This window comes from Trachypithecus francoisi, unplaced genomic scaffold (genome assembly GCF_009764315.1).
Source record: "Trachypithecus francoisi isolate TF-2019V2 unplaced genomic scaffold, Tfra_2.0 Lachesis_group16, whole genome shotgun sequence".
NCBI lineage: Eukaryota > Metazoa > Chordata > Mammalia > Primates > Cercopithecidae > Trachypithecus > Trachypithecus francoisi.
The window spans coordinates 28,275,856-28,299,000 of record NW_022681461.1 but is presented as its reverse complement, the minus strand read 5'-3'; the positions used below and the strand labels follow the sequence as shown (position 1 = coordinate 28,299,000).

Genomic DNA, 23,145 nt, shown 5'->3' with positions numbered 1-23,145 from the left:
TTTCTACCTCCTGGTATTCAGCCTCTTGGGTAAATTTCCTCCCTGGGGAGGGAGCACAGCTGAGTGACTTACTCTAAGCAATAAAATACAGCAAAGATGAAAGGGTATCACCTGTGACTGGGTTACAAAAAACCATGACTTCCATCTTGCTATCAGACTCCATGACTTTCTTATCCTGCATACTTTATGAAGCAAGATGCCAAGTGTCAGAGAGTCCATGTAGCAGAGAACTGGGGACACCTCCGGCCAACAGTCCATTGCGAACTGAGGCCCTCAGCCCCACTGCCCATGAGAAGCTGAATCCTGCCCACAAGCATGTGAGCTTGGGATGACTGCAGGCCACCTGACCCCCTGATGGCAGCCTCCAAGAGACCCTAACGGAGAGAAACTGTGAGATAATCAAGGAGGGTTGTTTTATGCCACTAACTTTTGGGGAAATTTGTTACACAGCAACAGATAATTAAGACACCAAATAAGGATTCAGATGAAAGGCTCAAGAGCAGAGGAGGCTCGAAGGTCTGGCTTGGGGCTTGACAAAGGACTAGCTTAGATTCGTACACTCTGCACCAGCAGAGCCTGTGTCTGCATCAGTCGGAGCCTCTATCTGTCATTGCTGTATCCCTGGGGTCTTGCACAGTGCGTGATCTATAGAGGGATCTAAAAATGTTTATTGAATGTGTGGATGATAAATTGTAAGATGCACTTTGAACTTTTGACTAAGGACAGTAGTCACAAACTCTCTCTAGTTCACTGGCAAAACAAGGAACAGCATAGCTTTGAGGCTGTATTTCTTATTCCTATATATAGCTGGTGTTCAACAAAACACAAAGGTATTAGCAGAGAAACAGCTATGACAACTCAGCTCAATCATTTTGCATAGCAGATGGTTGAGAACACATTTATATCTCTGATACTATTTGCTTGTGTAAGAAGTTTCCCATCCTTTTCTGAGGTCTCCCTGGAAAATACACTGGGTTCCATTACTGCTGTCCTGGCAGTGGGTCCTTTGGTTCTAAGGTTATGCTTCTGAATAAGCTTCTGGGATGTTGACTTAGAGGGTCTGCCAGCCCCATTTTTTTAAACAGTCTGGATCATATAAGAAAACAAAGTTGGTTTTAGAGCCGACACTGGAATGTATACTATTCTGCAGCGGGTAAGGGGAAAATCAGAGATAAGGATGCTTGGAGTTTTTTTCCTCTTAACACCACACACAGACTGGGGCTAACTATCCTAGAACCATCCTTCTTCCCTTCCCTAAGAATACATCACATTCCAGCCAAGAATCGATCCACCTGGGGAAACAGGGCTCCAACTGAACACATATTAATTCCAAATTCTGTCTACTTGATTTCAGATCCCGTTTCAACTTCATCCTTTGCTAACCAGATCCTGGAAAAATTTTGTCTGGCCAGAACTCTGCAAGGTGTAATCAGCAAGAGGAAATCTCTCAGTTCAGAATACCTTAACAAGAATCCTTCACAAAAAATGGAATCTTTTGGCAGCAAGACAGTTCTTTTCACTCGCCCTTGTAAGCTTGACAACACAACAGCAAGGTCGACAGGATAAGATGCTGCTAACAAGTCTTAATGAATTAGCATGTGCACTTGACCTTGATCAGAAGTCTCCTAGCAACGGTCAAAAAAAAAAAAAAATTCCATGTCAGTGGCATGCTGAATTCAGGGCAGGGAAGGGGTAACATCAAGGAAATCAAGGTCCCAGATGAAGCCATGGTGCTCCTACACCCTCACTGTAACATTTTTCTTGAAATTAAAAAAAATGTGGATGTAAAAGTACACATGATCAGGGCAAGAGTTCACACCAAGCCCTCACTTCCCAGGATTTTGACAATACCTCTGTCTCAGCAGGAGAGCGGCTGGTTTCTGATTAAGAAGCATTAGTGCTGAAATGGTTTCCTGCTTCATATACTTTCTCCAGTGGTCTCTGGAATCAGGAGTAGAATGCCAATAAAGGGTAAATGTTATCTGGAGGTGTGGTGCATATTGCCATTATCACTAATTAGCAGTTTAGTTTGACTTAATCAGACCAACCCTGGAAGAAAAGGCTGGCGGTATAATGCTGCTTAAGGTGGAAGCTGAGAACTAGGGTCACCTGAGTGGCTGACCAGGATGGGCAGCCCAGTGGGGGATCTGAGTGCTGAGGACAGCAGAAAGGAACACCAGCCCAGAGAGGGTGAGGAAGGGCTGCTAAAGGCCAGCCCCCTAATTCAGTTCGCCAGTGACCAACCCCAAATGTTAAGTGAGCTTTGACTTCCAAATGTAAGTGACACATCAAACTTGTGATTCTTATTTCACATTTCCATATAGGATTCAATATCTGCAAAACCATTTTCTCTCATAGCTACCCTGGGACAGAGATCTGATTAACTCATTCTACCGATGAGGAAACTGAAGCCTGGGAGGAAAGCAGGTGACCAACTCAGGGTGACTGCAGCAGATCAACTGTGAGCCAAAGATTTACATATGGTGGACACTCTAAGCAGCACATCTGTGTGACTTGCTCTGAGGGAGATACAGAAGGATGAGACGCGGACAGTGAATTACAGAGGCAACAGGTTAACGCGTGCAAGAAAAGTGGAAAATGAGATCCTAAAGAATTGAGTGTTAAACTCTGGTCCACAGCCTAAGCCAGTGCTTACCAACTTTGACTGAATCTCATTAATACCTGTGCCAAGAGCCAACCTCCAAAGGCTCTAATTAAGAAGTCTGGGGCCTTGAAATCTGTTTAGAGAGCGAGGCCCTGACTTTATTTAATCGGAATGTGACCTGGATAGAGGCGAGATCTGCAAGGTTACAAGCACGGAGTAGAGGCCAGTCCAGATAAGCATAAAGATATTTAGCATTTTTCATTTTAAAGATGATCACAGTTATAGTCAAATCGCATTTCATAATTCTCCTGGGTCAAAAAAAGTCGTCTATTTTCAGCTACTCCTTCTGGGTAAACTGGGGCCAAAATGTTCAGACTGGCTCCAAATCTCCTTCAATCCATTACCAGACTTATTTACTTACTTTTTGGTATCCCACGGGTAGGGTCTGACCAAGGGGTCAGCTAGGCCTGTCAAGTTGAATGTCTGTTGTCTCAATATGAGAAACAACAGGAGAAAAACTGCAAGTGGGACTCCTCAGGGGAGTGAAGAGGCCTGTGTCTAAACAGAAATCCTCCTCTCTTATGGCTGCTGACAAGAAAGCAGTCAGCGAAGACTGTGTTTCAAAACAAGTGGATTGAGAAACTACATTTTTGGACTCAGAACGTGCTGCCAGTTACACGTGTAATTGGAGTATTTTTCATTTTAAAGATGATTATGTTTATACTCAAATCACATTTCATAACTTCCAGGACAACATGGGCTCCAGGATACAACTGGGTTACATATGAAATTCAATTATCTATGATATATATGTTCGTCTCCCAGCACCTTCCCTTCCTCTCCAATACAGCCCCAGTACACTTATCATAGAAAAAATGAGAGTGGCTGGGCATGGTGGCTCATGCCTGTAATATGACACTTTGAGAGGCCAATGCTTAAGGCCAGGAGTTTGAGACCAGCCTGGGCAACATAACAAGACTCTGTCTCTACAAAACACACATGCACACACAAACATACACACACACACACACACACTAATTAGCTGGGCATGATGGTATGCACCTGTAGCCCTAGCTACTACATAGGTTGAGACAGGAGGATTGCTTGAGCTCAGAAGTGTAAGGCTGCAGTGAGCTAGGATTGTATCCTTGCACTTCAGCCTGGGTCACAAAGTGAGACTGTCTCTAAAGAGTGCATAGTCGGGGCAGAGGACACAATTTTTCTGAAGACTACTGGGCAGTTTATTGAGCATACACTTATTGAGCAAGCATGTCAGACGCCCGAACTGTGGCCTATGAGCTGCAACTCTGACTAGAAACTGACAACAAAATTCTCTCTCACTAAATCGTCCACTTCTTTCCATGTTGTTTGTCCCATCACTTCTGGGCAGAGTTTCACATATATAATGTCTGGTGAGACAATCCATCAAAAAAGTTGAGAAAGATTCCTCTTGGGAGAGGGGTCAGGCAAAGAGAAAAAAATTAGAGCCCAGAGGGTTAAAAAAGATCAATCTTCTCCATCACTTTCTTTTATTCTACAGAGCACAAAGTAACTGGAGAACTTGCCTTCTGGTGTGCAGATCACTGGACAAGTTTTGCTCTGGTGATTTCTACGTGGTGATGGTCTGATGTCAGTGGGGGAGACACCTGCCAGGCAACACGTCTTGCCTAGAGATGAACTGACAGGTGAAACTCTAAAGACAAGTTAAAATAATTGGAGGCAATACTTCCAATCCAGGTGGTGAGATCAAAAGCAAACATTCTTCCATCTCCTTTTGTTTTTTTTTTCTTGATTGAAATGAATCATTTACTCTTCAAATGGGATTTCAAGGTGAAGCCTTTTCATTTTAAAGGTGTACCAGTAAGATCATTAAATCTTTAAAAAAATTACTCCAGTTGCATTAGGTTCTCACAGTTCACAGAAAAACGCCTCATTTTGTTGTTGTTATTGACAACTAAGGTCTCTTAGAGCATTATTCCCCACTGACAGAAATGACACTTTACTGCAGATCCTAAGTTGCAGAATGGGCCATTAAATACACTCTGGTAAAAGAAGTCGTCTCAAAAACATTTTGTTTTTGAAGTCAAGACCATTAACCTACATAAGTATACAAACCCGAGGAGAAATGAACGCATCACCTTTCACCTCAGCAAGCATCGCTCCCACTGCAGTTAGTATTCTTGCTGCTATCCTTCCCATAACTGTTCTGTGCTTTCCAAACTAAGCACACTATCAAGTCCACAGCTCCTGAACTCTTCAGGTTTTTCACTGTCAAGGTGTAAATTCATTTACCAATTAGCGTTCTTCACCTTAAGTAGTACAGTTCCCGCCTTGACCTACTTTTTATTTCTTTACTCTTATGTGTGTCATGTAAGTCAAATGCAAGTGTGTGTGCTTAACACAAACACTGCAGGAAATTAAAAACTTAGTGCACTCATCTTACCACATAACATAGTTAATAAAGCAGTTGTTTCTTAGAAATTGTGCACAAAATGTACAGAAGTGTTTGCCTTTGTGTCTCCAGGAAAGCAGTAATAATGAGATGGTTCCTTTGTGAGTCATCTCTAAAGGGTTTTTACTCTTGCATATTTTTCAATTAAAGCAAAGAAACACATGAATATAATTTTAAAAGTCAAATGATATCATGTGGTTTATGGCAAAAATTGAAGTCTTCCCTCTCCCTCCCATGCTATGGTCCTGCTCTTCTAACATTTTCCCCTGGTATTTATTTCCATATTCATAAATAGCATGTTTATACTGCCTTACCTTGGTTTTTCAATTTTAGATATTATTTCCAGGCTCTACTTAAACAATTAAGGTTTACCTCTTTCATGTTACATGCACCCTCATCCTCTCAATATTACAATTTCTGGTTAATCAATATTCAGTGCTTGTGTTCTGAAGAGTATACTCTTCCCTGCTGAACTACAACGCATATTATTATTGCATTTCTTGCCAATATAACAATTGCTTTTACTGAGGTAAATAATGGAATTGTTTTTCCGTTTGCTTAGTCTTCTATGGACTGATCAATAATTTATGCCAAACTCTCCTAAAACTTTCTAAAACTCCTGGTGGCACAAATTTATCAGGAAATCTCTCAGTTTCACTCTTTCTAGAGACTAACTGGGGCCCTGCGAGCAGCAGGCCACATGGGATTGGTGGCTGGACTTCTGCACCACTGTGATCCTGGGATCTCCTTTCCCATCACCTGGAGATTCTCTCTGCTGCATTCCCAGGTTGGGTTTCCTGTTTCCTGGATCTTGCATCATTTTTCTTGCTTTATGCTTCCATGCAATCCTGAGAAAGGGTGCATGTGAGGTAAATTTTCTGGGACCATGCATGTCTGAAAACATCTTTATTGCACCTTCACACTGAATTGAAGATAGACTGGCTGTAGGTCCCCCAGTTACCAGTGTTGCTTGTGAAAAGTCCAACATCATTGTGTTTCCTGATCATTGTTGTTTTTATTTCTCTAAAGCCTGTACAATCATTCTCTTTCTCCCTCTTGTTCTGAAACTTCTGTGGGTCTTTTCTATTTCATTATTCTAGATGGGTACCCAGTAGACTCTTTTAATCTGGAAGTTCCTGTGTTCTTTGGCTCCAGGACATGGTCTTTCATTATTTCCCCTTCTGTTTTATCTTTGTTCCTACTACTTTTGCCATACTTGTTTTACTGTTTTGAAGATTTCCTCAATTTTGCTGCCTTGATTTCTGCAATTGACTTTCCATTTGCTTCATGTCTTCGTCTTTCATGTTAGAGATGTTCTTTAAATGTCTGGTGATCCTTGGCTGTTCACTCATACTTAAGAGTAAATCCCCAAAAAGCCTACTGGAAGATCATGTGCTTATGATGCAGGAGCCATCACTACGGGGTGATCAGGTGGAAAGCCAAGTGGTGTACTGGGAAATCCCCAAACATTAGTATCTGTAGTATTTTCTCTTGGGCCTATTACCTCAGAGAGGAATGCACTCATCTGCTGGGGACTAGGGGTCCTGAGTGGGTTGGATTCTAAGCCTGACAACTAAGAGTTGTAAGGCATTCTCCGGGTCTCACTGCTCAGTGGGCCCTGTGTTTCCCAAGGTACCTTGTTTCCATTTCCAACTGTTGCCATGTCCCCAGTTTCAGTGCTCCTCTGGTTCACCCTTTCCTTACAGAAGCCTCCCATCTTCTGCGGGGAGGAGGAGTCGCCTGGCTTCGTGGGTTGGAGAAGTCGCCTGGCTTCATAGGTTGGAGAAGGCACCAGGAAGTTTAATGTCTCCTGTGATGGGCTTCCAAATAATCCTCTTCTTTTTTTTCAGCCATACTCCTCATATTTCTGCCACCTGAGGTATCTGTGTCTCAAATTCTTAAGTCTTTTTTGGGGGGTGTCTACCGTACACAACCTCACAAACACTTGGCAGAAGAGAGAAAACAGAAACCTCATCAGTGTGTTAGTCAGGATGGACCAGGGTGTGCAGTGATAACAAACCACCCCCAAAATCTCTGTGGCTTAAAACGATAAAGGTTGATTCCTCTCTCAGAATACATGTCCCAGGGAGCCCTACTCATTGTGGTTTCATGGGACCTGTGCTGACAGGGGCACAGCCATCTTGTGAGGCTGTCCCCTTAACATAAGGCTTTGGGGTCTGTTTCCACTGGGGAAGAAAGCACGGTCTCAGTTGTTCCCACTTGGAAGCAAACACTTCAGGGCTCACGTTCCCCTGGCCAGGCTTAACTTCTAGAGGGTGAGGATGTGCAGTCTTCTCCGTGGCTCACGTTCCCCTGGCCAGGCTTAACTTCTAGAGGGTGAGGACGTGCAGTCTTCTCCGTGGCTCACGTTCCCCTGGCCAGGCTTAACTTCTAGAGGGTGAGGAAGTGCAGTCTTCTCCGTGTTTGAAAAAATAAAAGCACTGGAAATCCTGGGGCACACTAACCCTTCCATCACAGCCAGTTACCACTTGGGTGTTGCCAAATTTTGTTGTGCTCATCTGTTACTGTTTCCTCTGTCAGCATTTGTGCTTTTTATTATTTTACTGGAATTCTAGGAGGGAGCAGAGATAAACATCATTTCAAGCTATATACCACACCACTTAAAGTAGCCAAAACCATCCAGTTTACACCGTGTGCTTGCTAGCATCAATCTCCCTGAGTCTACTGTGACTCTGTTCTCGAATGATTCTGTTGCCTATAGACAGATCAGTAGGCTATGGGTTTTCAGAACTGATCTTCAGGCTGGGCTTGGTGGCTCATGCCTGTAATTCCAGTATTTTGGGAGGCTGAAGCAGGTGGATCACCTGAGGTCAGGAGTTCAAGACCAGCCTGGCCAATATGGCAAAACCCCGTATCTTCTAAAAAATACAAAAATTAGATGGGGATGGTGGCATGCACCTGTAGTCCCAGCTACTTGGGAGGCCGAGACAGGAGCATTGCTTGAGCCTGGGAGGCAGAGGTTGCAGTGAGCCAAGATTGCACCACTGCACTCCAGCCTGGGCAACAGAGCAAAACTCCATCTCAAAAACAAAACAAAACAAAACAAAGAAAAGGAAAAGGACAGGTCTTCATCATCAATATTTTTCAAGAAGGGGATTGGGAGATACTTCTCAAGCATATATTTAGAAAATGGAAACTCCTTACTAGAAGAAAAGCACACAAGTATTTTTTCAAATGTTTCGAACACAGTTATTTTCTCTCAGTGCTGAGCATGTAATAGATATATTCAGTAAACTCTTATGGATAAGCAATCCCGTTTTCTCTCTCTATACAACTCACCAGCAAACAAATGCCAGTTTGCTCCAAGAAAAAAGTGCTTAGGTTCTGGGGGAATTAAAAGTAGTGTTAAAAGCAGATTTAGCAATTAGCAATGGTGCTGACAAATGGCAATACAGGTTTCTTTGTCTTCTTTTATTTGCTTCATTATAGTTTCTGATCTTGCCACTCTGAGAATGCAAATACTCAAAATCCTGCTTTTGTAAGAATACCATTTCTCCAGGTCTGCTGACCATAATCACAGTGAGATAGCTCTTTTTGTTAAAACTTTACCTGTGCTAATAAAAGATTTAGTTAAATCTTATATCCACAGCACTTACATGGAGAAAGTGCCCAGATAATACATTTTTTCCTTTAAAACATTAGTTCTCAATCTTTCACATGCTCATGAATCTCAGAGAAAGTTTACAAAACAAGATAAAATAAAATGAAACAAAAAACCAGATCACTGAGCCCCACATCAGGTATTCTGGTTTGGAAAGGGAGGGCAGTAACTTGCATTTCTAATAAGTACCACCCAGATAGACTTCAGACCACATGGCTTTAAAACACCTTTCCATTTTCTATGACAGAGTACATGGAAAATGAGTGTTCAGTAAATATTTTTTGATGCTGAGATGGAAATCAACAGAATATAATATCATTATATTCTCATAAGACCATTAAAGAGGCAGCAAAGGAAGGTCTTTCCTATAAATATGGCATGACAGATGAAATACAACCCACAAATAGCTTAAAAATGACTGCTGGAATACTCTAAAGCACAGGTTTTCAGTTTCGCTTCATATTGACTATTCATAACCCAGTGATCCATACTGATTTCTTAGCATTAAGCTGAATTTCTGACACAGTGGGTTCCTAAAGCATCATACAATGTTCTATAATTAACTTTACCTTTTGAATGAAACAGCATGCAAGAGAGTTAAGTTGTTCTCCTAGTTCAAATGAATAAAAGCCAGCCTCTAGCCCTACCATAGGCTGTGCTGTGGGCTCATTGTGAGGCTGCAGGGGCAATTGGTTAAGCAGGTCATTTCAAGGAGCTGGTGCACTGGAGAAAGCTGAAGGCAGAGGCCAGCATCTGGACCAACTGTGCCTGCAGCTTTTTCCTCTGGTGGCTTTCCAGGTTTCTAAAAGGATATAGAACTCAGCCTTTTGCCAACTCCCTACTTTTGAAAAGCTGCTCTATTTCCACCTCATTTGCAAAATGCTTGCTGCAATCCCTCCTAGCTGGGAGGAATCTGGAGACAGCTGGAGGTCAAGGAGAATTCTATGTGTGAGTGCACCTGTTTTTCACTGAATCGGAAGCCTAGAAAAGAGACAGGACATGTCTGAACTCATTGACCCAATGCTGCCCCTTGCTGGAGAGAAATGAAGTTCCCTTCCCTACTAGTTTCCAATCTTTTCTAATCCGCTAACAGCAAATGCCGACTATTCCTTAAAGAGGAGGTGAATGCTACCACTCTGACCTGCATAGCTCTTTATGTGTAAGTAAAATGAACAAATATCTTACAATAATGGTTTCTCACTCCAGAGATATGTATTGAGAAATGGCCTGGTGCAATCATAAAATGTAGAATTAAATGAAATTGAATATAAGCTCTCGACCCTTATCTTACTCTAAGATCCATTTTAAAATGGAAGGCTTAAAAATTATTCAAGAGTATGGAAAGGGAGAGTAGAAGCAGAGAGAATCTTTATAGCAAAGGAATCAGAGCAAAAGTTAGTCTTTCTGATCTATTCTGAACAGATAGTGACACCTAAGCTTGCCATGTTATAACATTTCCTAGGTATTTCAAAAATGGAAAATGTCAACAGTGGCATGAATTACTCTGTGTAGCTCTTCACAATGAAACACAATGTGGTTTAAAACAGAATACATATCTTTTGTGAAGTGGGAAGGATGACCTGATACAACCAGATGTGAACATTATGCACCTACTGAAGCCCACAATGAGGCATAGGGTGGGTGAAAACACTGCAGAGGCCGGGTGCGGTGTTTCACACCTGTGATCCCAGCACTTTGGGAGGCCAAGGCAGGCAGATCACCTGAGGTCAGGAGTTCAAGACCAGCCTAGCCAACATGGTGAAACCCCATCCCTACTAAAAATACAAAATTGAGCATGGTGGATGTGCCTGTCATGCCACCTACTCAGGAGACTGAGGCAGGAGAATCACTTGAACCTGCGAGACGGAGGTTGCTGTGAGCCAAGATCGCACCATTCCACTCAAGCCTGGGCAAAAAGAGTGAAATTCTGTCTCAAAAAACCAAACCGAAACAAAAAAATCGCAGAAACTGGCCAGATGCTGTGGCTCACATCTGTAATCCCAGCACTTGGGGAGGCTGAGGTGAGTGGATCACTTGAGGACAGCAGTTCGAGACCAGCCTGGCCAACATTATGAAACTCCGTCTCTACTAAAAAATACAAAAATTAGCTGGATGCGGTGACACTTGCCTGTAATCCAAGCTACTTGGGAGACTGAGGTAGAATTGCTTGAACCCAGGAGGCGGAGGTTGCAGTGAGCAGAGATCGCATCACTGAGCTCCAGCCTGGGTGACAGAGCAAGACTCCATCTCAAAACAAAACAAAACAAACAAACAAACAAAACTGCAGAAACCCCTGGCAGAAAAAGGCTCGGAAGGATTTCCTCCAAAGAGGGCACACTACCCATCCCAAATCTTCAAGGGATTGATTTACGGCAGTTCTCAAATTGTGGTCCTGGGACCAGCAGCATCACATGGGAACTTGCTAGTGACAACGTTGAACTTTACCTGAGAATCAGAGAAACAAAATGAAGAAACACTCCCATCCTTTTGTGTTCTGGGAAACCTCCTCTGACTTAGAGCAGGGATAGGGATGCTCCTCTTGTTTACCTATGACAAGGCCAGACGCAGACCCTCCACATTTCCATTCTTTCTTCACCAACCATCAGCTGAACTGCTTGCTAACCAAACTTTGGTTAAGTGTCTCTCCTTCCTCCAGGTGCGTGAACTTTGGCCAGCATACTACCACTCCTGAGAAAACGCTGGTCTCAGGTAGAAACATTCTCTGATCCACAGCACATTAAACTCCCACCCTTTTAACGCCACTTTCACACACCCCATTCTTTCTACTTGGCTACTCCTCCCTATAAAACAACTTCCCCCTTGTTCCTAACCCTAGAGACCCTTAAAGATCTTAGGTCAGAGGTTCTCCTACCGCAACAGTCCTTCCTCCCTATAATGAAACAGTATCTTTCTCCCCTTTGCAATAATCCTTTCCAAGGAAGTCTCTCCTTCCTCAATCAGGGCTTGTTTTTCATTTGGCATTAGAAATACAAATTCTCGGGCCCCACCCCACTCTTTCTGAATCAGAAACTGGGGGTGGAGGGCGATGTACCCAAGAAAGCATTTCTCACAAGGCCTCCAGGCACAGTGTGGGAAGCACTGATTTGAAGCCATCCTGCTAATAATCTGACGAGTGCATTCGACACTTTCTCTCCCGCTGGTATTTAAGAGTTTAGGTGCGACCTGTTTCTGAGGCTTAGGGTGGAAAAGTTATTAGCCTCCCCACAGACCATTTTCCATAAAGTCACTACCCAAGGGCACACAAGGCCATGGGGCGCCATCTTCCCTCCCGCCGCATGGGGCCGAGGAAGCCCGAACCCGCACCTACTTACATCTCCGTCCATCGGCCTCTGGTCATCACAGTCCCTGGTGGGGCTAATGTCCTGGCGCATGACCCAGATGGGCTCTTTGGGCTCGTCGGGGGTGTAAGGCGAACGGATGGTCCTGGTTTTCACCTCCTCGATGGCCTCCTTGATGTCCTTGATGGCCAGCGAGATGGCATCGCGCTTCTCCTTGCTGTACCGCTGCCCCACTTCACCGCCGCCGGCGGGGCCTGTCGCCCGCTGCTGCCCCGCCGGAGCCTGCAGCCCGGGGCTGTCCGGGCGACCCCCGGCCGGGGTAGGGGGTCGCTCCAGGTCCTGCTCGGCCTCAGGCATGTCCTCGGCCGCCTTGTCGAGGCTCTGCGAGCTCATGCTCTGCTTGACCTCGGCCACGATCTGGTCGATGTCCTCCTCCTGCTCGTAGCTGTCCATGCGCGGATAGGGCGCGAACTCGGCCTCCTTCTCAGGGCTGTCAGACTCGCCGTCTGAGCGCTCATCGTAGTGGTGCAGCCGCGCGCCCAGGGCCTCCTGGCGGTATGCGGCCGCCTCGTCGCGCTCCTGCTCGTAGAGCCGCAGGCCATCGCGCGCGTCCAGCTCGGGCGCATCCCCTATCTCCTCGTACACGTGCTCCTGAAGACCACCGTAGTCAGCGTAGGGCTCGGCGTAGGGCTCGTCCTCGCCGCGGTGGAAGAGCCGGTGCGTGTAGACATAGCCTGAGTAGGCCGCGTTCATGGCCTCCTCGTGCTCCAACGAGTGGAAGTGCAAGTGGTTGGGCAGTGCAGGGTGGTGCGTGGCCTCAGCGTGCTCGGCCTCCGCCTGCTCTGTGTACTCCTCGGCCTCCGGCCGGTACTGCACGGCGTAGGCGCTCTCGTCCTCGGGGTCTTGTGCACGCTCCGCATCGTAGCCGTCGCGGGCCGCGGCGATCACGTCGCCCTCGGCGGTGTCCGTGTGGTTGTGGAAGCCGCTCTCGGTGCTGGCTGAGCGCTCCAGGCATTCCCCACGCTCCTCCTCCTCCTGGCCCAGCTGGGCGCGGAGGTCCTCGAGGGCGCCCCCGCGCTGGTGGCGGCCCGCATAGTGCTGCTGCTGTGGCGGCTGCTGCTGCTCCTCTTCTATGTCGGGGTGCTCCAGGTCGGCCTCCACCGACTCGTTCACCTCCCCACCTGCCGCCTCGTCGGTCACCTCCACCTCCGCAGACCCCTCCAAGTGGTTCATGGTGGGAGTCGGGGACGGCTAGGAGAGAAGCTGGGCCCGGCTCACTGCGCTCTCATTTTGCTCCACTGGGCTGGAAAAACAAGAAGGGGAGAGGCTGTCATGTGGTGCAAACTGTCGTTATGAGCTGAATATTTAGAAAACCATAAAAACAACTGCTATTGATTCCTTTTGGTTCTGGGTCAATTAAAAAATGACTGCAAATTTAAGCTCAATCTGACAGCACAAACAGCACGCATCATAATTTGTAACTACATGTCTACTTGTTTAATTGCTTATTGGCTTTCTCCGTTCCCCACCCCTCACACTGGGCGCCTCAGGAACGTTTTGTTCTCCACCACGCATACGATTCGGGTCCCATTTCTGATGCATCTGAATAAAGAGTACTACTAAATTGAATGGGCCAACTGACACATTTTCTATATGCTAACAGATAAATCTCTCCAAATTAAACTAGGATCCTACAACTTTAGAAATCACTCTTTAAATCAATTTCAAAGAAACATAATCTTGAACACCTTTTGAAGCCATTGCTGGCAACACAAGTATGCAGCCATTGTGAGGGAGGCTATCAGCTAGCAGTGGGGTCCCGCCATGACTCTGTCATTACTGACTCTGTGACCTCAGGCAAGTGGCTTAATTTTCTGGACCTCCACGGTGTGACTGGACTCATTTCCTGCATGCAGGGTGTTAACAGCTATTACGCAGGGTAAAAAAGATTCTGTAATCAAATCAGTTTGGAAAATGCTGAGGTACAGTTGACTTTTCATTGTTAATATCCAGAAGGAGGAAGATACAGGATACAGGCTTTCCCTAACTTGTTTGACCAGGAGACACGTTTGCCTAGAGGCCAATGTTACACAGCAGCTGGTTTCTAATAGTCAGGCCTCCCTATTGCGCACTCAGCATCCGGGATACAACCAACCACGGAGACAATATTAGGGAAAAAAATCCAATACAACAATAAAAAATAATGCGAGTAAAAATAAAGTATAACAACAATTTACATAGCATTTATATTGTATTAGGTATTATAATAAATCTAGAGATGATTTACAGTATATGGGAGGATGTGCATAGATCATATGCAAATACTATACAATTTTATAATGGATTTTTATATCCACTGGGGTCTTGAAACCAACCCCCACAGATACCAAGGGAGGACTATATTGACTTTCCCCATATAACCTACATCTAAAATTCTATGATTTTATGAGTTGCCATTATAGCTCTAACTGGATAACAAGTGTAATTTTTAAAAAATATGGGTAGGTCTCTTTCTATTTTCAGAGAACTTTTGTAGCTTGAGAGAAAGATTTGGTTTCAGTCTCTCTCAATTCTTCTTATCACAAAATAGCTTTATAGTATAATCGATGCAGTGTATAGAAATAGACACAAAGAATGTAAAGAACAACAACAAAACAGGCAGGACCACTATGATTTTGAGATCCCTGTGGTAAATAGGCTCAACAGTATGTGTAAACTTGCTATTGTGTTCTTTTGGAGGGCCTCTCTTACAAATGGACACAATGGATGGGAAGTGAACTCTTAAATATAATAGCAGACAGCCCCAGGAGGACCAGGGACATCTGATTGACTCTCTAGTAGTGAGATGCATTATATTCTACTCAACTCCCCATCACAACCACAGCAATTTCCTTCAAGCATTGATGACCATCCCAATAGCAAAGGAGACCATTTTGGAGCTACCAAGTCCACATTCAAGCAAAAGTATCATGTCTTCCCATTCTTTGATGGATCCACCCCGACTTGTGCTCACTAGAAGAAAAGAATCATGGTTTACAAGAGATGAACAGTCTTTATTGCTTCCCTACCTGATGTGAGTCCCACTTGATACAAATTAGACCCAGCCTCTTTTGAAAAATTGTGGGCTCCTCCCATTAACTCCTGAGAACAGCAACTGTGGACTAAGTATAAGAAAGTCTTCCAAAAGCAAGTATGAATCTCCCTTCAAACCTTGATGGATGGTTAAGGCTGTAAACCAGTGGCAGGGTGGGGTGGGGAATGATTGAAGCTATTCCACCTCAGATCATCAGCCATCAGTTAGATTTTCATAAGGAGTGCACGACCTAGATCCCTTGCATGTGCAATTCATAATAGAGTTCATGCTCCTAGGAGAATCTAATGCTGCTGCTGATCTGACAGGAGGCAGAGCTCAGGTGGTAATGCTCACTCACCTGCTGTTGTGCAGCCCGGTTCCTACAGGCCATGGACTGATACTGGTCCACGGCCCAGTGGTTGGGGACCCTTGCTCTAAACAGAAGAGGCAAGTGTTGCTGCTGCAGGCCACTGAGTTAAATGGCCTCCAGTGGATTATGAGAAACACAAAACAAATATTCAACTCAATACATGGACAAGAACAGTGTACCCAAGTTTCCTTCATAAGGACTTTCTAAAAAAGACAACAGATAAATCTTCATTAAATCTACATTGGTTTTGTAATGTACAAATCTACTTCTAATAAACACAAAGCGAGCATTCACAGAAAAGGATAGCAAACATATCACAGACTTTCTTGGGTTCTGTTACCCTGAGGTGTCTCAGTTGTATGTGGTCAGTGTAAGAAAAACAGTAACAAAAACCACAGAAAGCACCTGAATGACCAACAATTCATGATAACCGTATGTGGAACTGACCAAAATGCTGTCTTCAGGGAAAATGGCTCTTCTTTAGCTTGATGAAAATCTATTGACATATATGTTAAAAAGAAGTTTTAGCTTATTCTGGGTTAAAATTGGTGAATGGTACCCTCTTATAACCCATGTATTGATTCAAAGGAAATGGAATTTCCTTCCGTGTATATCCACTAAACTGTGGTAAAGGAAGTTCTCTGGTGGGGCAGGGGGTGGTGGAAGACCGTGTTAATGTAGTTTTGGTACAACAGAACTTTTTGTTCCCTAAGTGCCTTCTCCTTATACCACCATCCACAGACCTCATGGGAGTATTTACATATACAGTGTTTGTATTTTACACACCATCGTGTTTTCAAGAATATGATTTGGGTTGTGGTATTGCAACATGTTAATGAATAACAGACATTGACTTTGGGAGTTTCCCTAAGACAAAAGGGCAATTGTCAATTTTTAAGGAAGGAGCTGAAGTTGATGCTTAGGTTTATCCCTACACACAAGAGGACTGTTCTCCATACCCTGGCAACTTTGGGAGTGGTATTTATAAAAAACATGTAAGCTGCTTTTTAAAAATCCCAGGTTATTGTGGGAATATATTGTTGCAACAACATTTTTGAAAAGCAATTTGGCAAGATGAATTAAATTCTTCAAAAGATAACATACCTTTTGCCCCAGTAATTCTACATATAGAAGTCTAAAAGAAAAAAACTTGAATGTGGACAAAAATGTTTCTCACAGTATTTTCTCCAAAAGCAAAAATTTTAAACACCAAATATTAAGCGCTAATATTTATTAAGTACTGATAAGTACAATGCTAATCATGTTAGGGTTATATTGTGATCAGAAAGATTTGGGGGTTTTCTCTCTGGGAAGCTCCACCTGGAGTTTCCATAACAGTTAACTCAGCCAGCCACAGCTGAAGAAATCACACCTCCTCACCCTTCCTTCCCACCCTGGCTCTCAAACTGGGTTCCCTCCTGTATTTCCCATATGGGCAAATGGCACCACCAGCCACCCACTGAATCATCTCCTTCCTTTATCTCCCTCCTCAAACTGATGCTAGAGTCCACTGTCTTAATAACTCTTGGATCAGCCTTGCTGCCACTGCTTTGTCTTGGTCTGTCTTCACTACCTGGTTGCTTCCTTGACTCTGCTTTATCAGCCCCCTCCAGTCCATCCTCCCCACTGACGATCTTTATAAAATACAAATCTGAATCCCATAACCTTACTCCTTAAACTCTTCAGTGATTCCCTTCTAGGGCACAGTATAAATGCTTAGCTAACTATGTCCCAGGTACTACTAGGCATTTTCCACGTGACGTGTTTAACCTTCACACTAGCCAATGAAGAGTACTGCCATTATCAGCTCTTCTGCAAATGAGGCAACAAGTGATTAGAATGGTTAGGTGATTGTCCCAGGTCACACATCTGGTAAGGGAGGCCCCCTGACATTTGATCTCTGCCCTCTAGCTCTGGGGTCTGGGCTTGAGTCCTATTTCTGGCCAAAAAAGCCCTTGGGATGCTTCACCCCTTTAGTCTATCTCCACACTTCACCCTGCACCTTGCATTCTAACAGCCGAAGTCCTGGTGTTGGCCCTAACTGCCCTCCCTGTTCATGACATATTTTAACTTACAACTTTTCTTTGGTGAATCTTTCTTGTATTCCCCAGGCCATGTTCCTACTTGATGAATGTCAATTAGGTGCCAGCCTCCAGGCACGCTCGAGGCACTGGGGCAGAACAGTGAGCAAGCCAGAGGAGGCTTCCCTGCTTTCAGGAAGTCCCCATTCTATTGCATTGGGTGGGGGGCAGAGGGACAAAGGGGCAGACAATAATTACGTAAGTAAGTAAACAAGATAACTTCATAGGGAAACAATTTATGAAGCTAATACAACAGAGTAATGCCATGGAAGATGACTGAGGAAAGGGCCATTATGTAGATATTATTCAGAGAATGAGATATTTGAGTTGAGGTCTGAATAATCAAGAAAGAGGTGGCCTTGTGAAGATCTGAGGGCAAGGGATTTGAGGTGAGAAAGGATCAGCTGTGTTCAAGGACAGAAATAATGTTTGCAGGTAGGTGTGGCGTCAGTAAGGGACAGTGTGATGGGTGATGAGGACAAAGAGATGGGAAGGGGCTGAGTGGGGCAGGGTCTGGTACATCATGGTAAATGGTGTGGATTTTATTTCAAGTGTAGTGGCACGCTGCTGGGGAGTTTAAGCAGGGGATTCCTAAGTCCCGACTAAGCCTCCCTTTGTGCCCGCTGTGCTTTTTCTTTCTCTCCCTTTCCCTTTCTCTCTTCCTCTCACACACACACGCCCTTTTATATATATATATAAAATAAAAGTATATGTATGTATATATAATTATATATATAATATATGTATATATATGAAATTTATCATGGCTTTTCTCATTCTGAGTGGTAATTCTTTGTAAGTATCAAGTCCTTAAGAAAAGATGTCTTGTCACGTATCTTTGATTTTCTGGTGCCAAGCACAGAGGGTGTACAGAAGGTGGTCAGGGAATTTTTAGTAACTGGAAAAGGAAAAATCTTTATCCTCCACCCCTCCCACCCAATAGTTGGGGCCTTACAGACTTCTAGACATTGGCATGATCAGCCTTCGGAGAAGAACTCATTTCTTCTTTCTATCTTAAATTTTTGTTGCTCTTATTCACCCATGCAAACTCCTTCAACTTCTTCTAATGCTTTAAGTGCCTAAAGAATGCAAATGATTCAACATTCTCCTGCATTTGAGTGTGTTGATCCAATGGGCATTTATTGGACATGTATCAGTCACTGTGCAAGGCAAAGGGGACTCTGATCTTTATAAAATACAAATCTGAATCCCATAACCCTACTCCTCAAACTCTTCAGTGATTCCCTTCTAGGGCATAGTATAAATGCTTAGCTAACTATGTCCCAGGTACTACTAGGCATTTTCCACGTGACGCGTTTAACCTTCACACTAGTCAATGAAGAGTACTGCCGTTATCAGCTCTTCTGAAAATGAGGAAACAAGTGATTAGAAAGGTTAGGTGAACCAAACTATGGTTCAGGGCAGACAGCTTTGATAGTTATGATACCTGGTGTAAGTGTAAAATAGAAATATGCTGAAGATACAAAAGGAGCCTAGAGTTAAAACAATGACAACAATTGTAACACCTTGTGAATCATATTAAGTGCTGCTGTTCTTATGGGTTCTGGATTTCACGAGCTAGTGAGCATCCCAAGCAAGCTGAGGAAAGAAGTGGCATCATCTAATAAAAGTCCTTGATGATGACCCATGTACCTCTGGAGGAAGGCAGAGGCAAATAGAGGAAGAGCAGCTGATGGAAGAAAATCTCTCCTCCTCTACAAAAAAAGTTGGATGACCTGGAAAACACAGGCAGAACAGTCCTCTCCTCAGGGGCACCTGCAAAACATCAAGAAGGGGTGCTGTGGCATCCTGGCTACAGGATGAGGGTATCCAGTTTACCAGTGGTGAAGCACAGATAGCCTTCTGGTCTATGGTTCTAGAATGTTCCACAGCTTGGGTGGAAAAGGTGAACAAAAAGAGGGTATTCCACTTCAGTGCACCATTTAGAAATAGAATAGTTCATGATTCAGCAGTTGAATCCAGGTATCTCATAATGTGTAGGAGAGGCTCATGTTGATTTGGGATTGATAGAAGGGGAGGTTGTAAATTACTTTAGTTGCTCTTTCCTTAAGTAATCATTGATGAGCATTTCCAATAAACTGTCCCTTTTAGCATATTCAGAAGTAGTGTTAGAAGAGGGGTCAGACATTAGGCAAATGGAATGTAAAAAAGCAAAAGGCATCATACCAGGTTGTTAACACAGAGAGGAGTTTGTGTACGTCAGTGATAAAGAACAAAGAAGAGCATTACATAATGATAAAGGGTTCAATTCAACAAGAAGACTTAGCTATCATAAATATATACACACCTAACATTAGAGCACCCAGATTCATAAAACAAGAGCTTCTAGACCTACGAAATGACTTAGCCATACAATAGTAGTAGGGGACTTCAACACTCCACTAACAGTGTTAGATCATCAAAGCAAAAAACTAACAAAGAATTCTGGACTTAAATTCTACATTTGACCAATTGAACCTAATAGACATCTACAGAATACTTCACCCATTAACTACAGACTATACATTCTTCTCATCTACATGCACATGGAACATACTCCAAGATCAAACACATACTTGGCCATAAAGCAAGTCTCCATGAATTCAAAAAAATCAAAATTAAAATCATATCAGCTATATTCTTGGATCACAATGGAATAAAATAGAAATCAATACCAAGAAGATCTCTGAAAACCACACAATTACATGGAAATTAAGCAACTTGCTCCTAAATGACTTTTGGGTAAATGATGACATTAAGGCAGAAATCAAAACATTCTCTGAAATAAATGAAAAGAGAGACACAAGATACCAAAATCTCTGGGATGCGGCAAAAGCAGTGTCAAAAGAAGAGTTTATAGTGCTAAATGCCTACCTCGAAAATTTAGAAAGGTCTCAAATTAACAATCTAACATCACACCTAGAGGAACTAGAAAAACAAGAACAAACTAACCCAAAGCTAGCAGAAAAGAATAACTAAAATCAGAGCAAGAATGAAGAAAATTGAGACCTGAAAATCTATACAAAGAATCGGTGAAGCCAAAAGTTGGTTACTTGAAAGGATAAACAAGATTGATAGACTGCTACCTAAACAAAGAAAAAAAGAGAGAAGATCCAAATAAACACAATCAGAAATGACAAAGGTGACATTATAACCAATCACACAGAAATAGAAAAGATCCTCAGAGACTATTATGAACACCTCTATACACACAAACTAGAAAATCTAGTGGAGATGAATAAATTCCTGGAAACACACACTCTCCCAAGATTGAATCAGAAAGAAATTGAAACCTTGAACAAACCAATATCAAGTTCCAAAACCGAATCAGTAATACAAAAACAAAAAAAAACAAAAAAAAAACCCTACCAACTGAAAAAACCCTGTAACAGATGGATTCACAGCTGAATTCTACCAGATGTGCAAAGAGCTGGTACCAATTCTACTGAAACTATTACAAAAATTATGGAGGAGGGACTCCCTAACTCATTCTACAAAGCCAGCCATTATCCTGACACCAAAAACTTGGAAAAGATACAGTGGAAAAAGAAAACTAGAGGCCAATATCCTTGACAAACATAGACACAAAAATCCTCAACAAAATACCAGCAAACTGAATTCAGCAGCACATCAAAAAGTTAATTCACCATGATCAAGTAGGCTTCATTGCTGGGATGCAAGGTTGGTTCAACATATGCAAATCAATAAATGTGGTTCACCACATAAATAGAATTGAAAACCAAAACTATATGATCATCTCAACAGACATGGAAAACGCTTTCGATGAAATCCAACATCCCTTCATGATAAAAGCCCGTAAGAAAGTAGGCATCAAAGGAACATACCTCTAAATAATAAGAACCATCTATGACAAAACCACAGTCAACATCATACTAAATGGGCAAAAACTGGAAGCATTACCTTTGAGAACTGGAACACGGCAAGGATGCCCACTGTCACCACCCATTCAGCATAGTATTGGAGGTCCTAACCAGAGCAATCAGGCAAGAGAAACTAATTAAAGGCATCAAAATAGGAAAAGAAGAAGTCAAAACTATCTCTTTCCTGACAATATGATTCTATATCAGAAAATCCTAAAGACTATGCCAGAAGGCTCCTAGAATTGATAAATGACTTCAGCAAAGTTTCAGGACATGACATCAATGTACAAAAATCAGTAGCATGTCTAAACACCAATAACATTCAACCTGAGAGCCAAATCAATAACTCAATTCCATTTCAAATACCTGCACTGCCCTCCTCCCCACTGCACACAAAAAAAATCCAGGACTACATCTAAGCAAGGAGAAGAAAAATCTCTACAAGGAGCACTATAAGACACTGCTAAAAGAAATCATAGATAACACAAACAAAGGGTAAAACATTCCATGCTTATGGATTGAAAGAATCAATATCATTGAAATGGCCATATACCCAAAGCAATTTACAGATTCAATGTTATTCCTATCAAACTACCAACGTCATTTTTTTCACAGAACTAGAGAAAACTATTCTAAAATTTATATGGAACCACAAAAGAGCCTGAATAGCCAATCCTAAGCAAAAAGAGCAAAGCCAGAGGTAACACATTGCCAGACTTCAGACTATACTATAAGGCCACAGGGACCAAAACATCATGGTACTGGTACAAAAACAGACACATAGATGAATGTAACAGAATAGAGAATTCAGAGATAAAGCCACACACCTACAACTATCTGATCTTCAGTTGAAGTCAAGAAAAATAAGCAACGGGGAAAGGAGTCCTTATTCAATAAATGGTGCTGGGATAGCTGCCTAGTGATATGCAGAAGAATGAAACTGGACCCCTACTTTTCACCTTGTAAAAAATTAAGTTGGATTAAAGATAAATGTAAAATACCAAACTATAAGACTCCTAGAAGAAAATCTAGAAAACATCATTTGGTCTTGGGAACACCACATCAGCCTTGGGAAAGAATTTATGATTAAGTCCTCAAAAGCAATAGCAACAAAAACAAATATTGACAAGTGGAACCTAATTAAATGAAAGAGCTTCTGCACAGCAAAAGAAACTAACAACAGAGTAAACAGATGACCTACAGAATGAGTGAAAATATTCACAAACTATACATCTGACAAAGGTCTAAAATCCAGAATCTATAAGGAACTTAAACAATTGAACAAGCAAAAACCAAATAACCCCATTAAAAATGCAGAAAAGACGTGAACAAACACTTCTCGAAGACATACAAGTGGCCAAGAAACATATGAAAAAATGTTCAATATCACTAATTATCAGATAATTGCAAGTCAAAGCCACAATGAAGTACCACTTCACCCAGTCAGAATGGCTATTACAAAAACTCAAAAACAACAGATGCCAGTGAGACTGTGGAGAAAAGAGAACATTTATGCACTGTTGGTTGGAATGTAAATTAGTTTAGCCACTGTGAAAAGCAGTTTGGAGATTTCTCAAAGAACTACTATTCGACCCAGCAATTGCACTGCTGGGTATATATCCAAAAGACAATTGTTCTTGGTAGAATGTTGTTCTACCAAAAAGTCACATGCACTTGTATGTTCATCACAGCACTATTCACAATAGCACAGACATGGAACCAACCTAGGTGCTCATCAATGGTGGGCTGGATAAAGAAAATG

At 42.8% G+C, this 23,145-nt stretch overlaps 1 protein-coding gene across 3 annotated transcripts in view; it reads right to left on the bottom strand.

Moving 5' to 3' along the window:
- APBA1 (amyloid beta precursor protein binding family A member 1) overlaps positions 1-23,145 on the bottom strand; it is a 229,298-nt gene that overhangs the window by 58,198 nt on the left and 147,955 nt on the right. For all 3 annotated transcript variants that reach the window (XM_033237135.1, XM_033237136.1, XM_033237138.1), the window contains exon 2: positions 12,012-13,281. In XM_033237135.1, coding sequence (XP_033093026.1) covers positions 12,012-13,211 — 1,200 coding nt within the window. In that variant the 5' untranslated portion in view covers positions 13,212-13,281. The remainder of the gene's footprint in view (positions 1-12,011; positions 13,282-23,145) is intronic.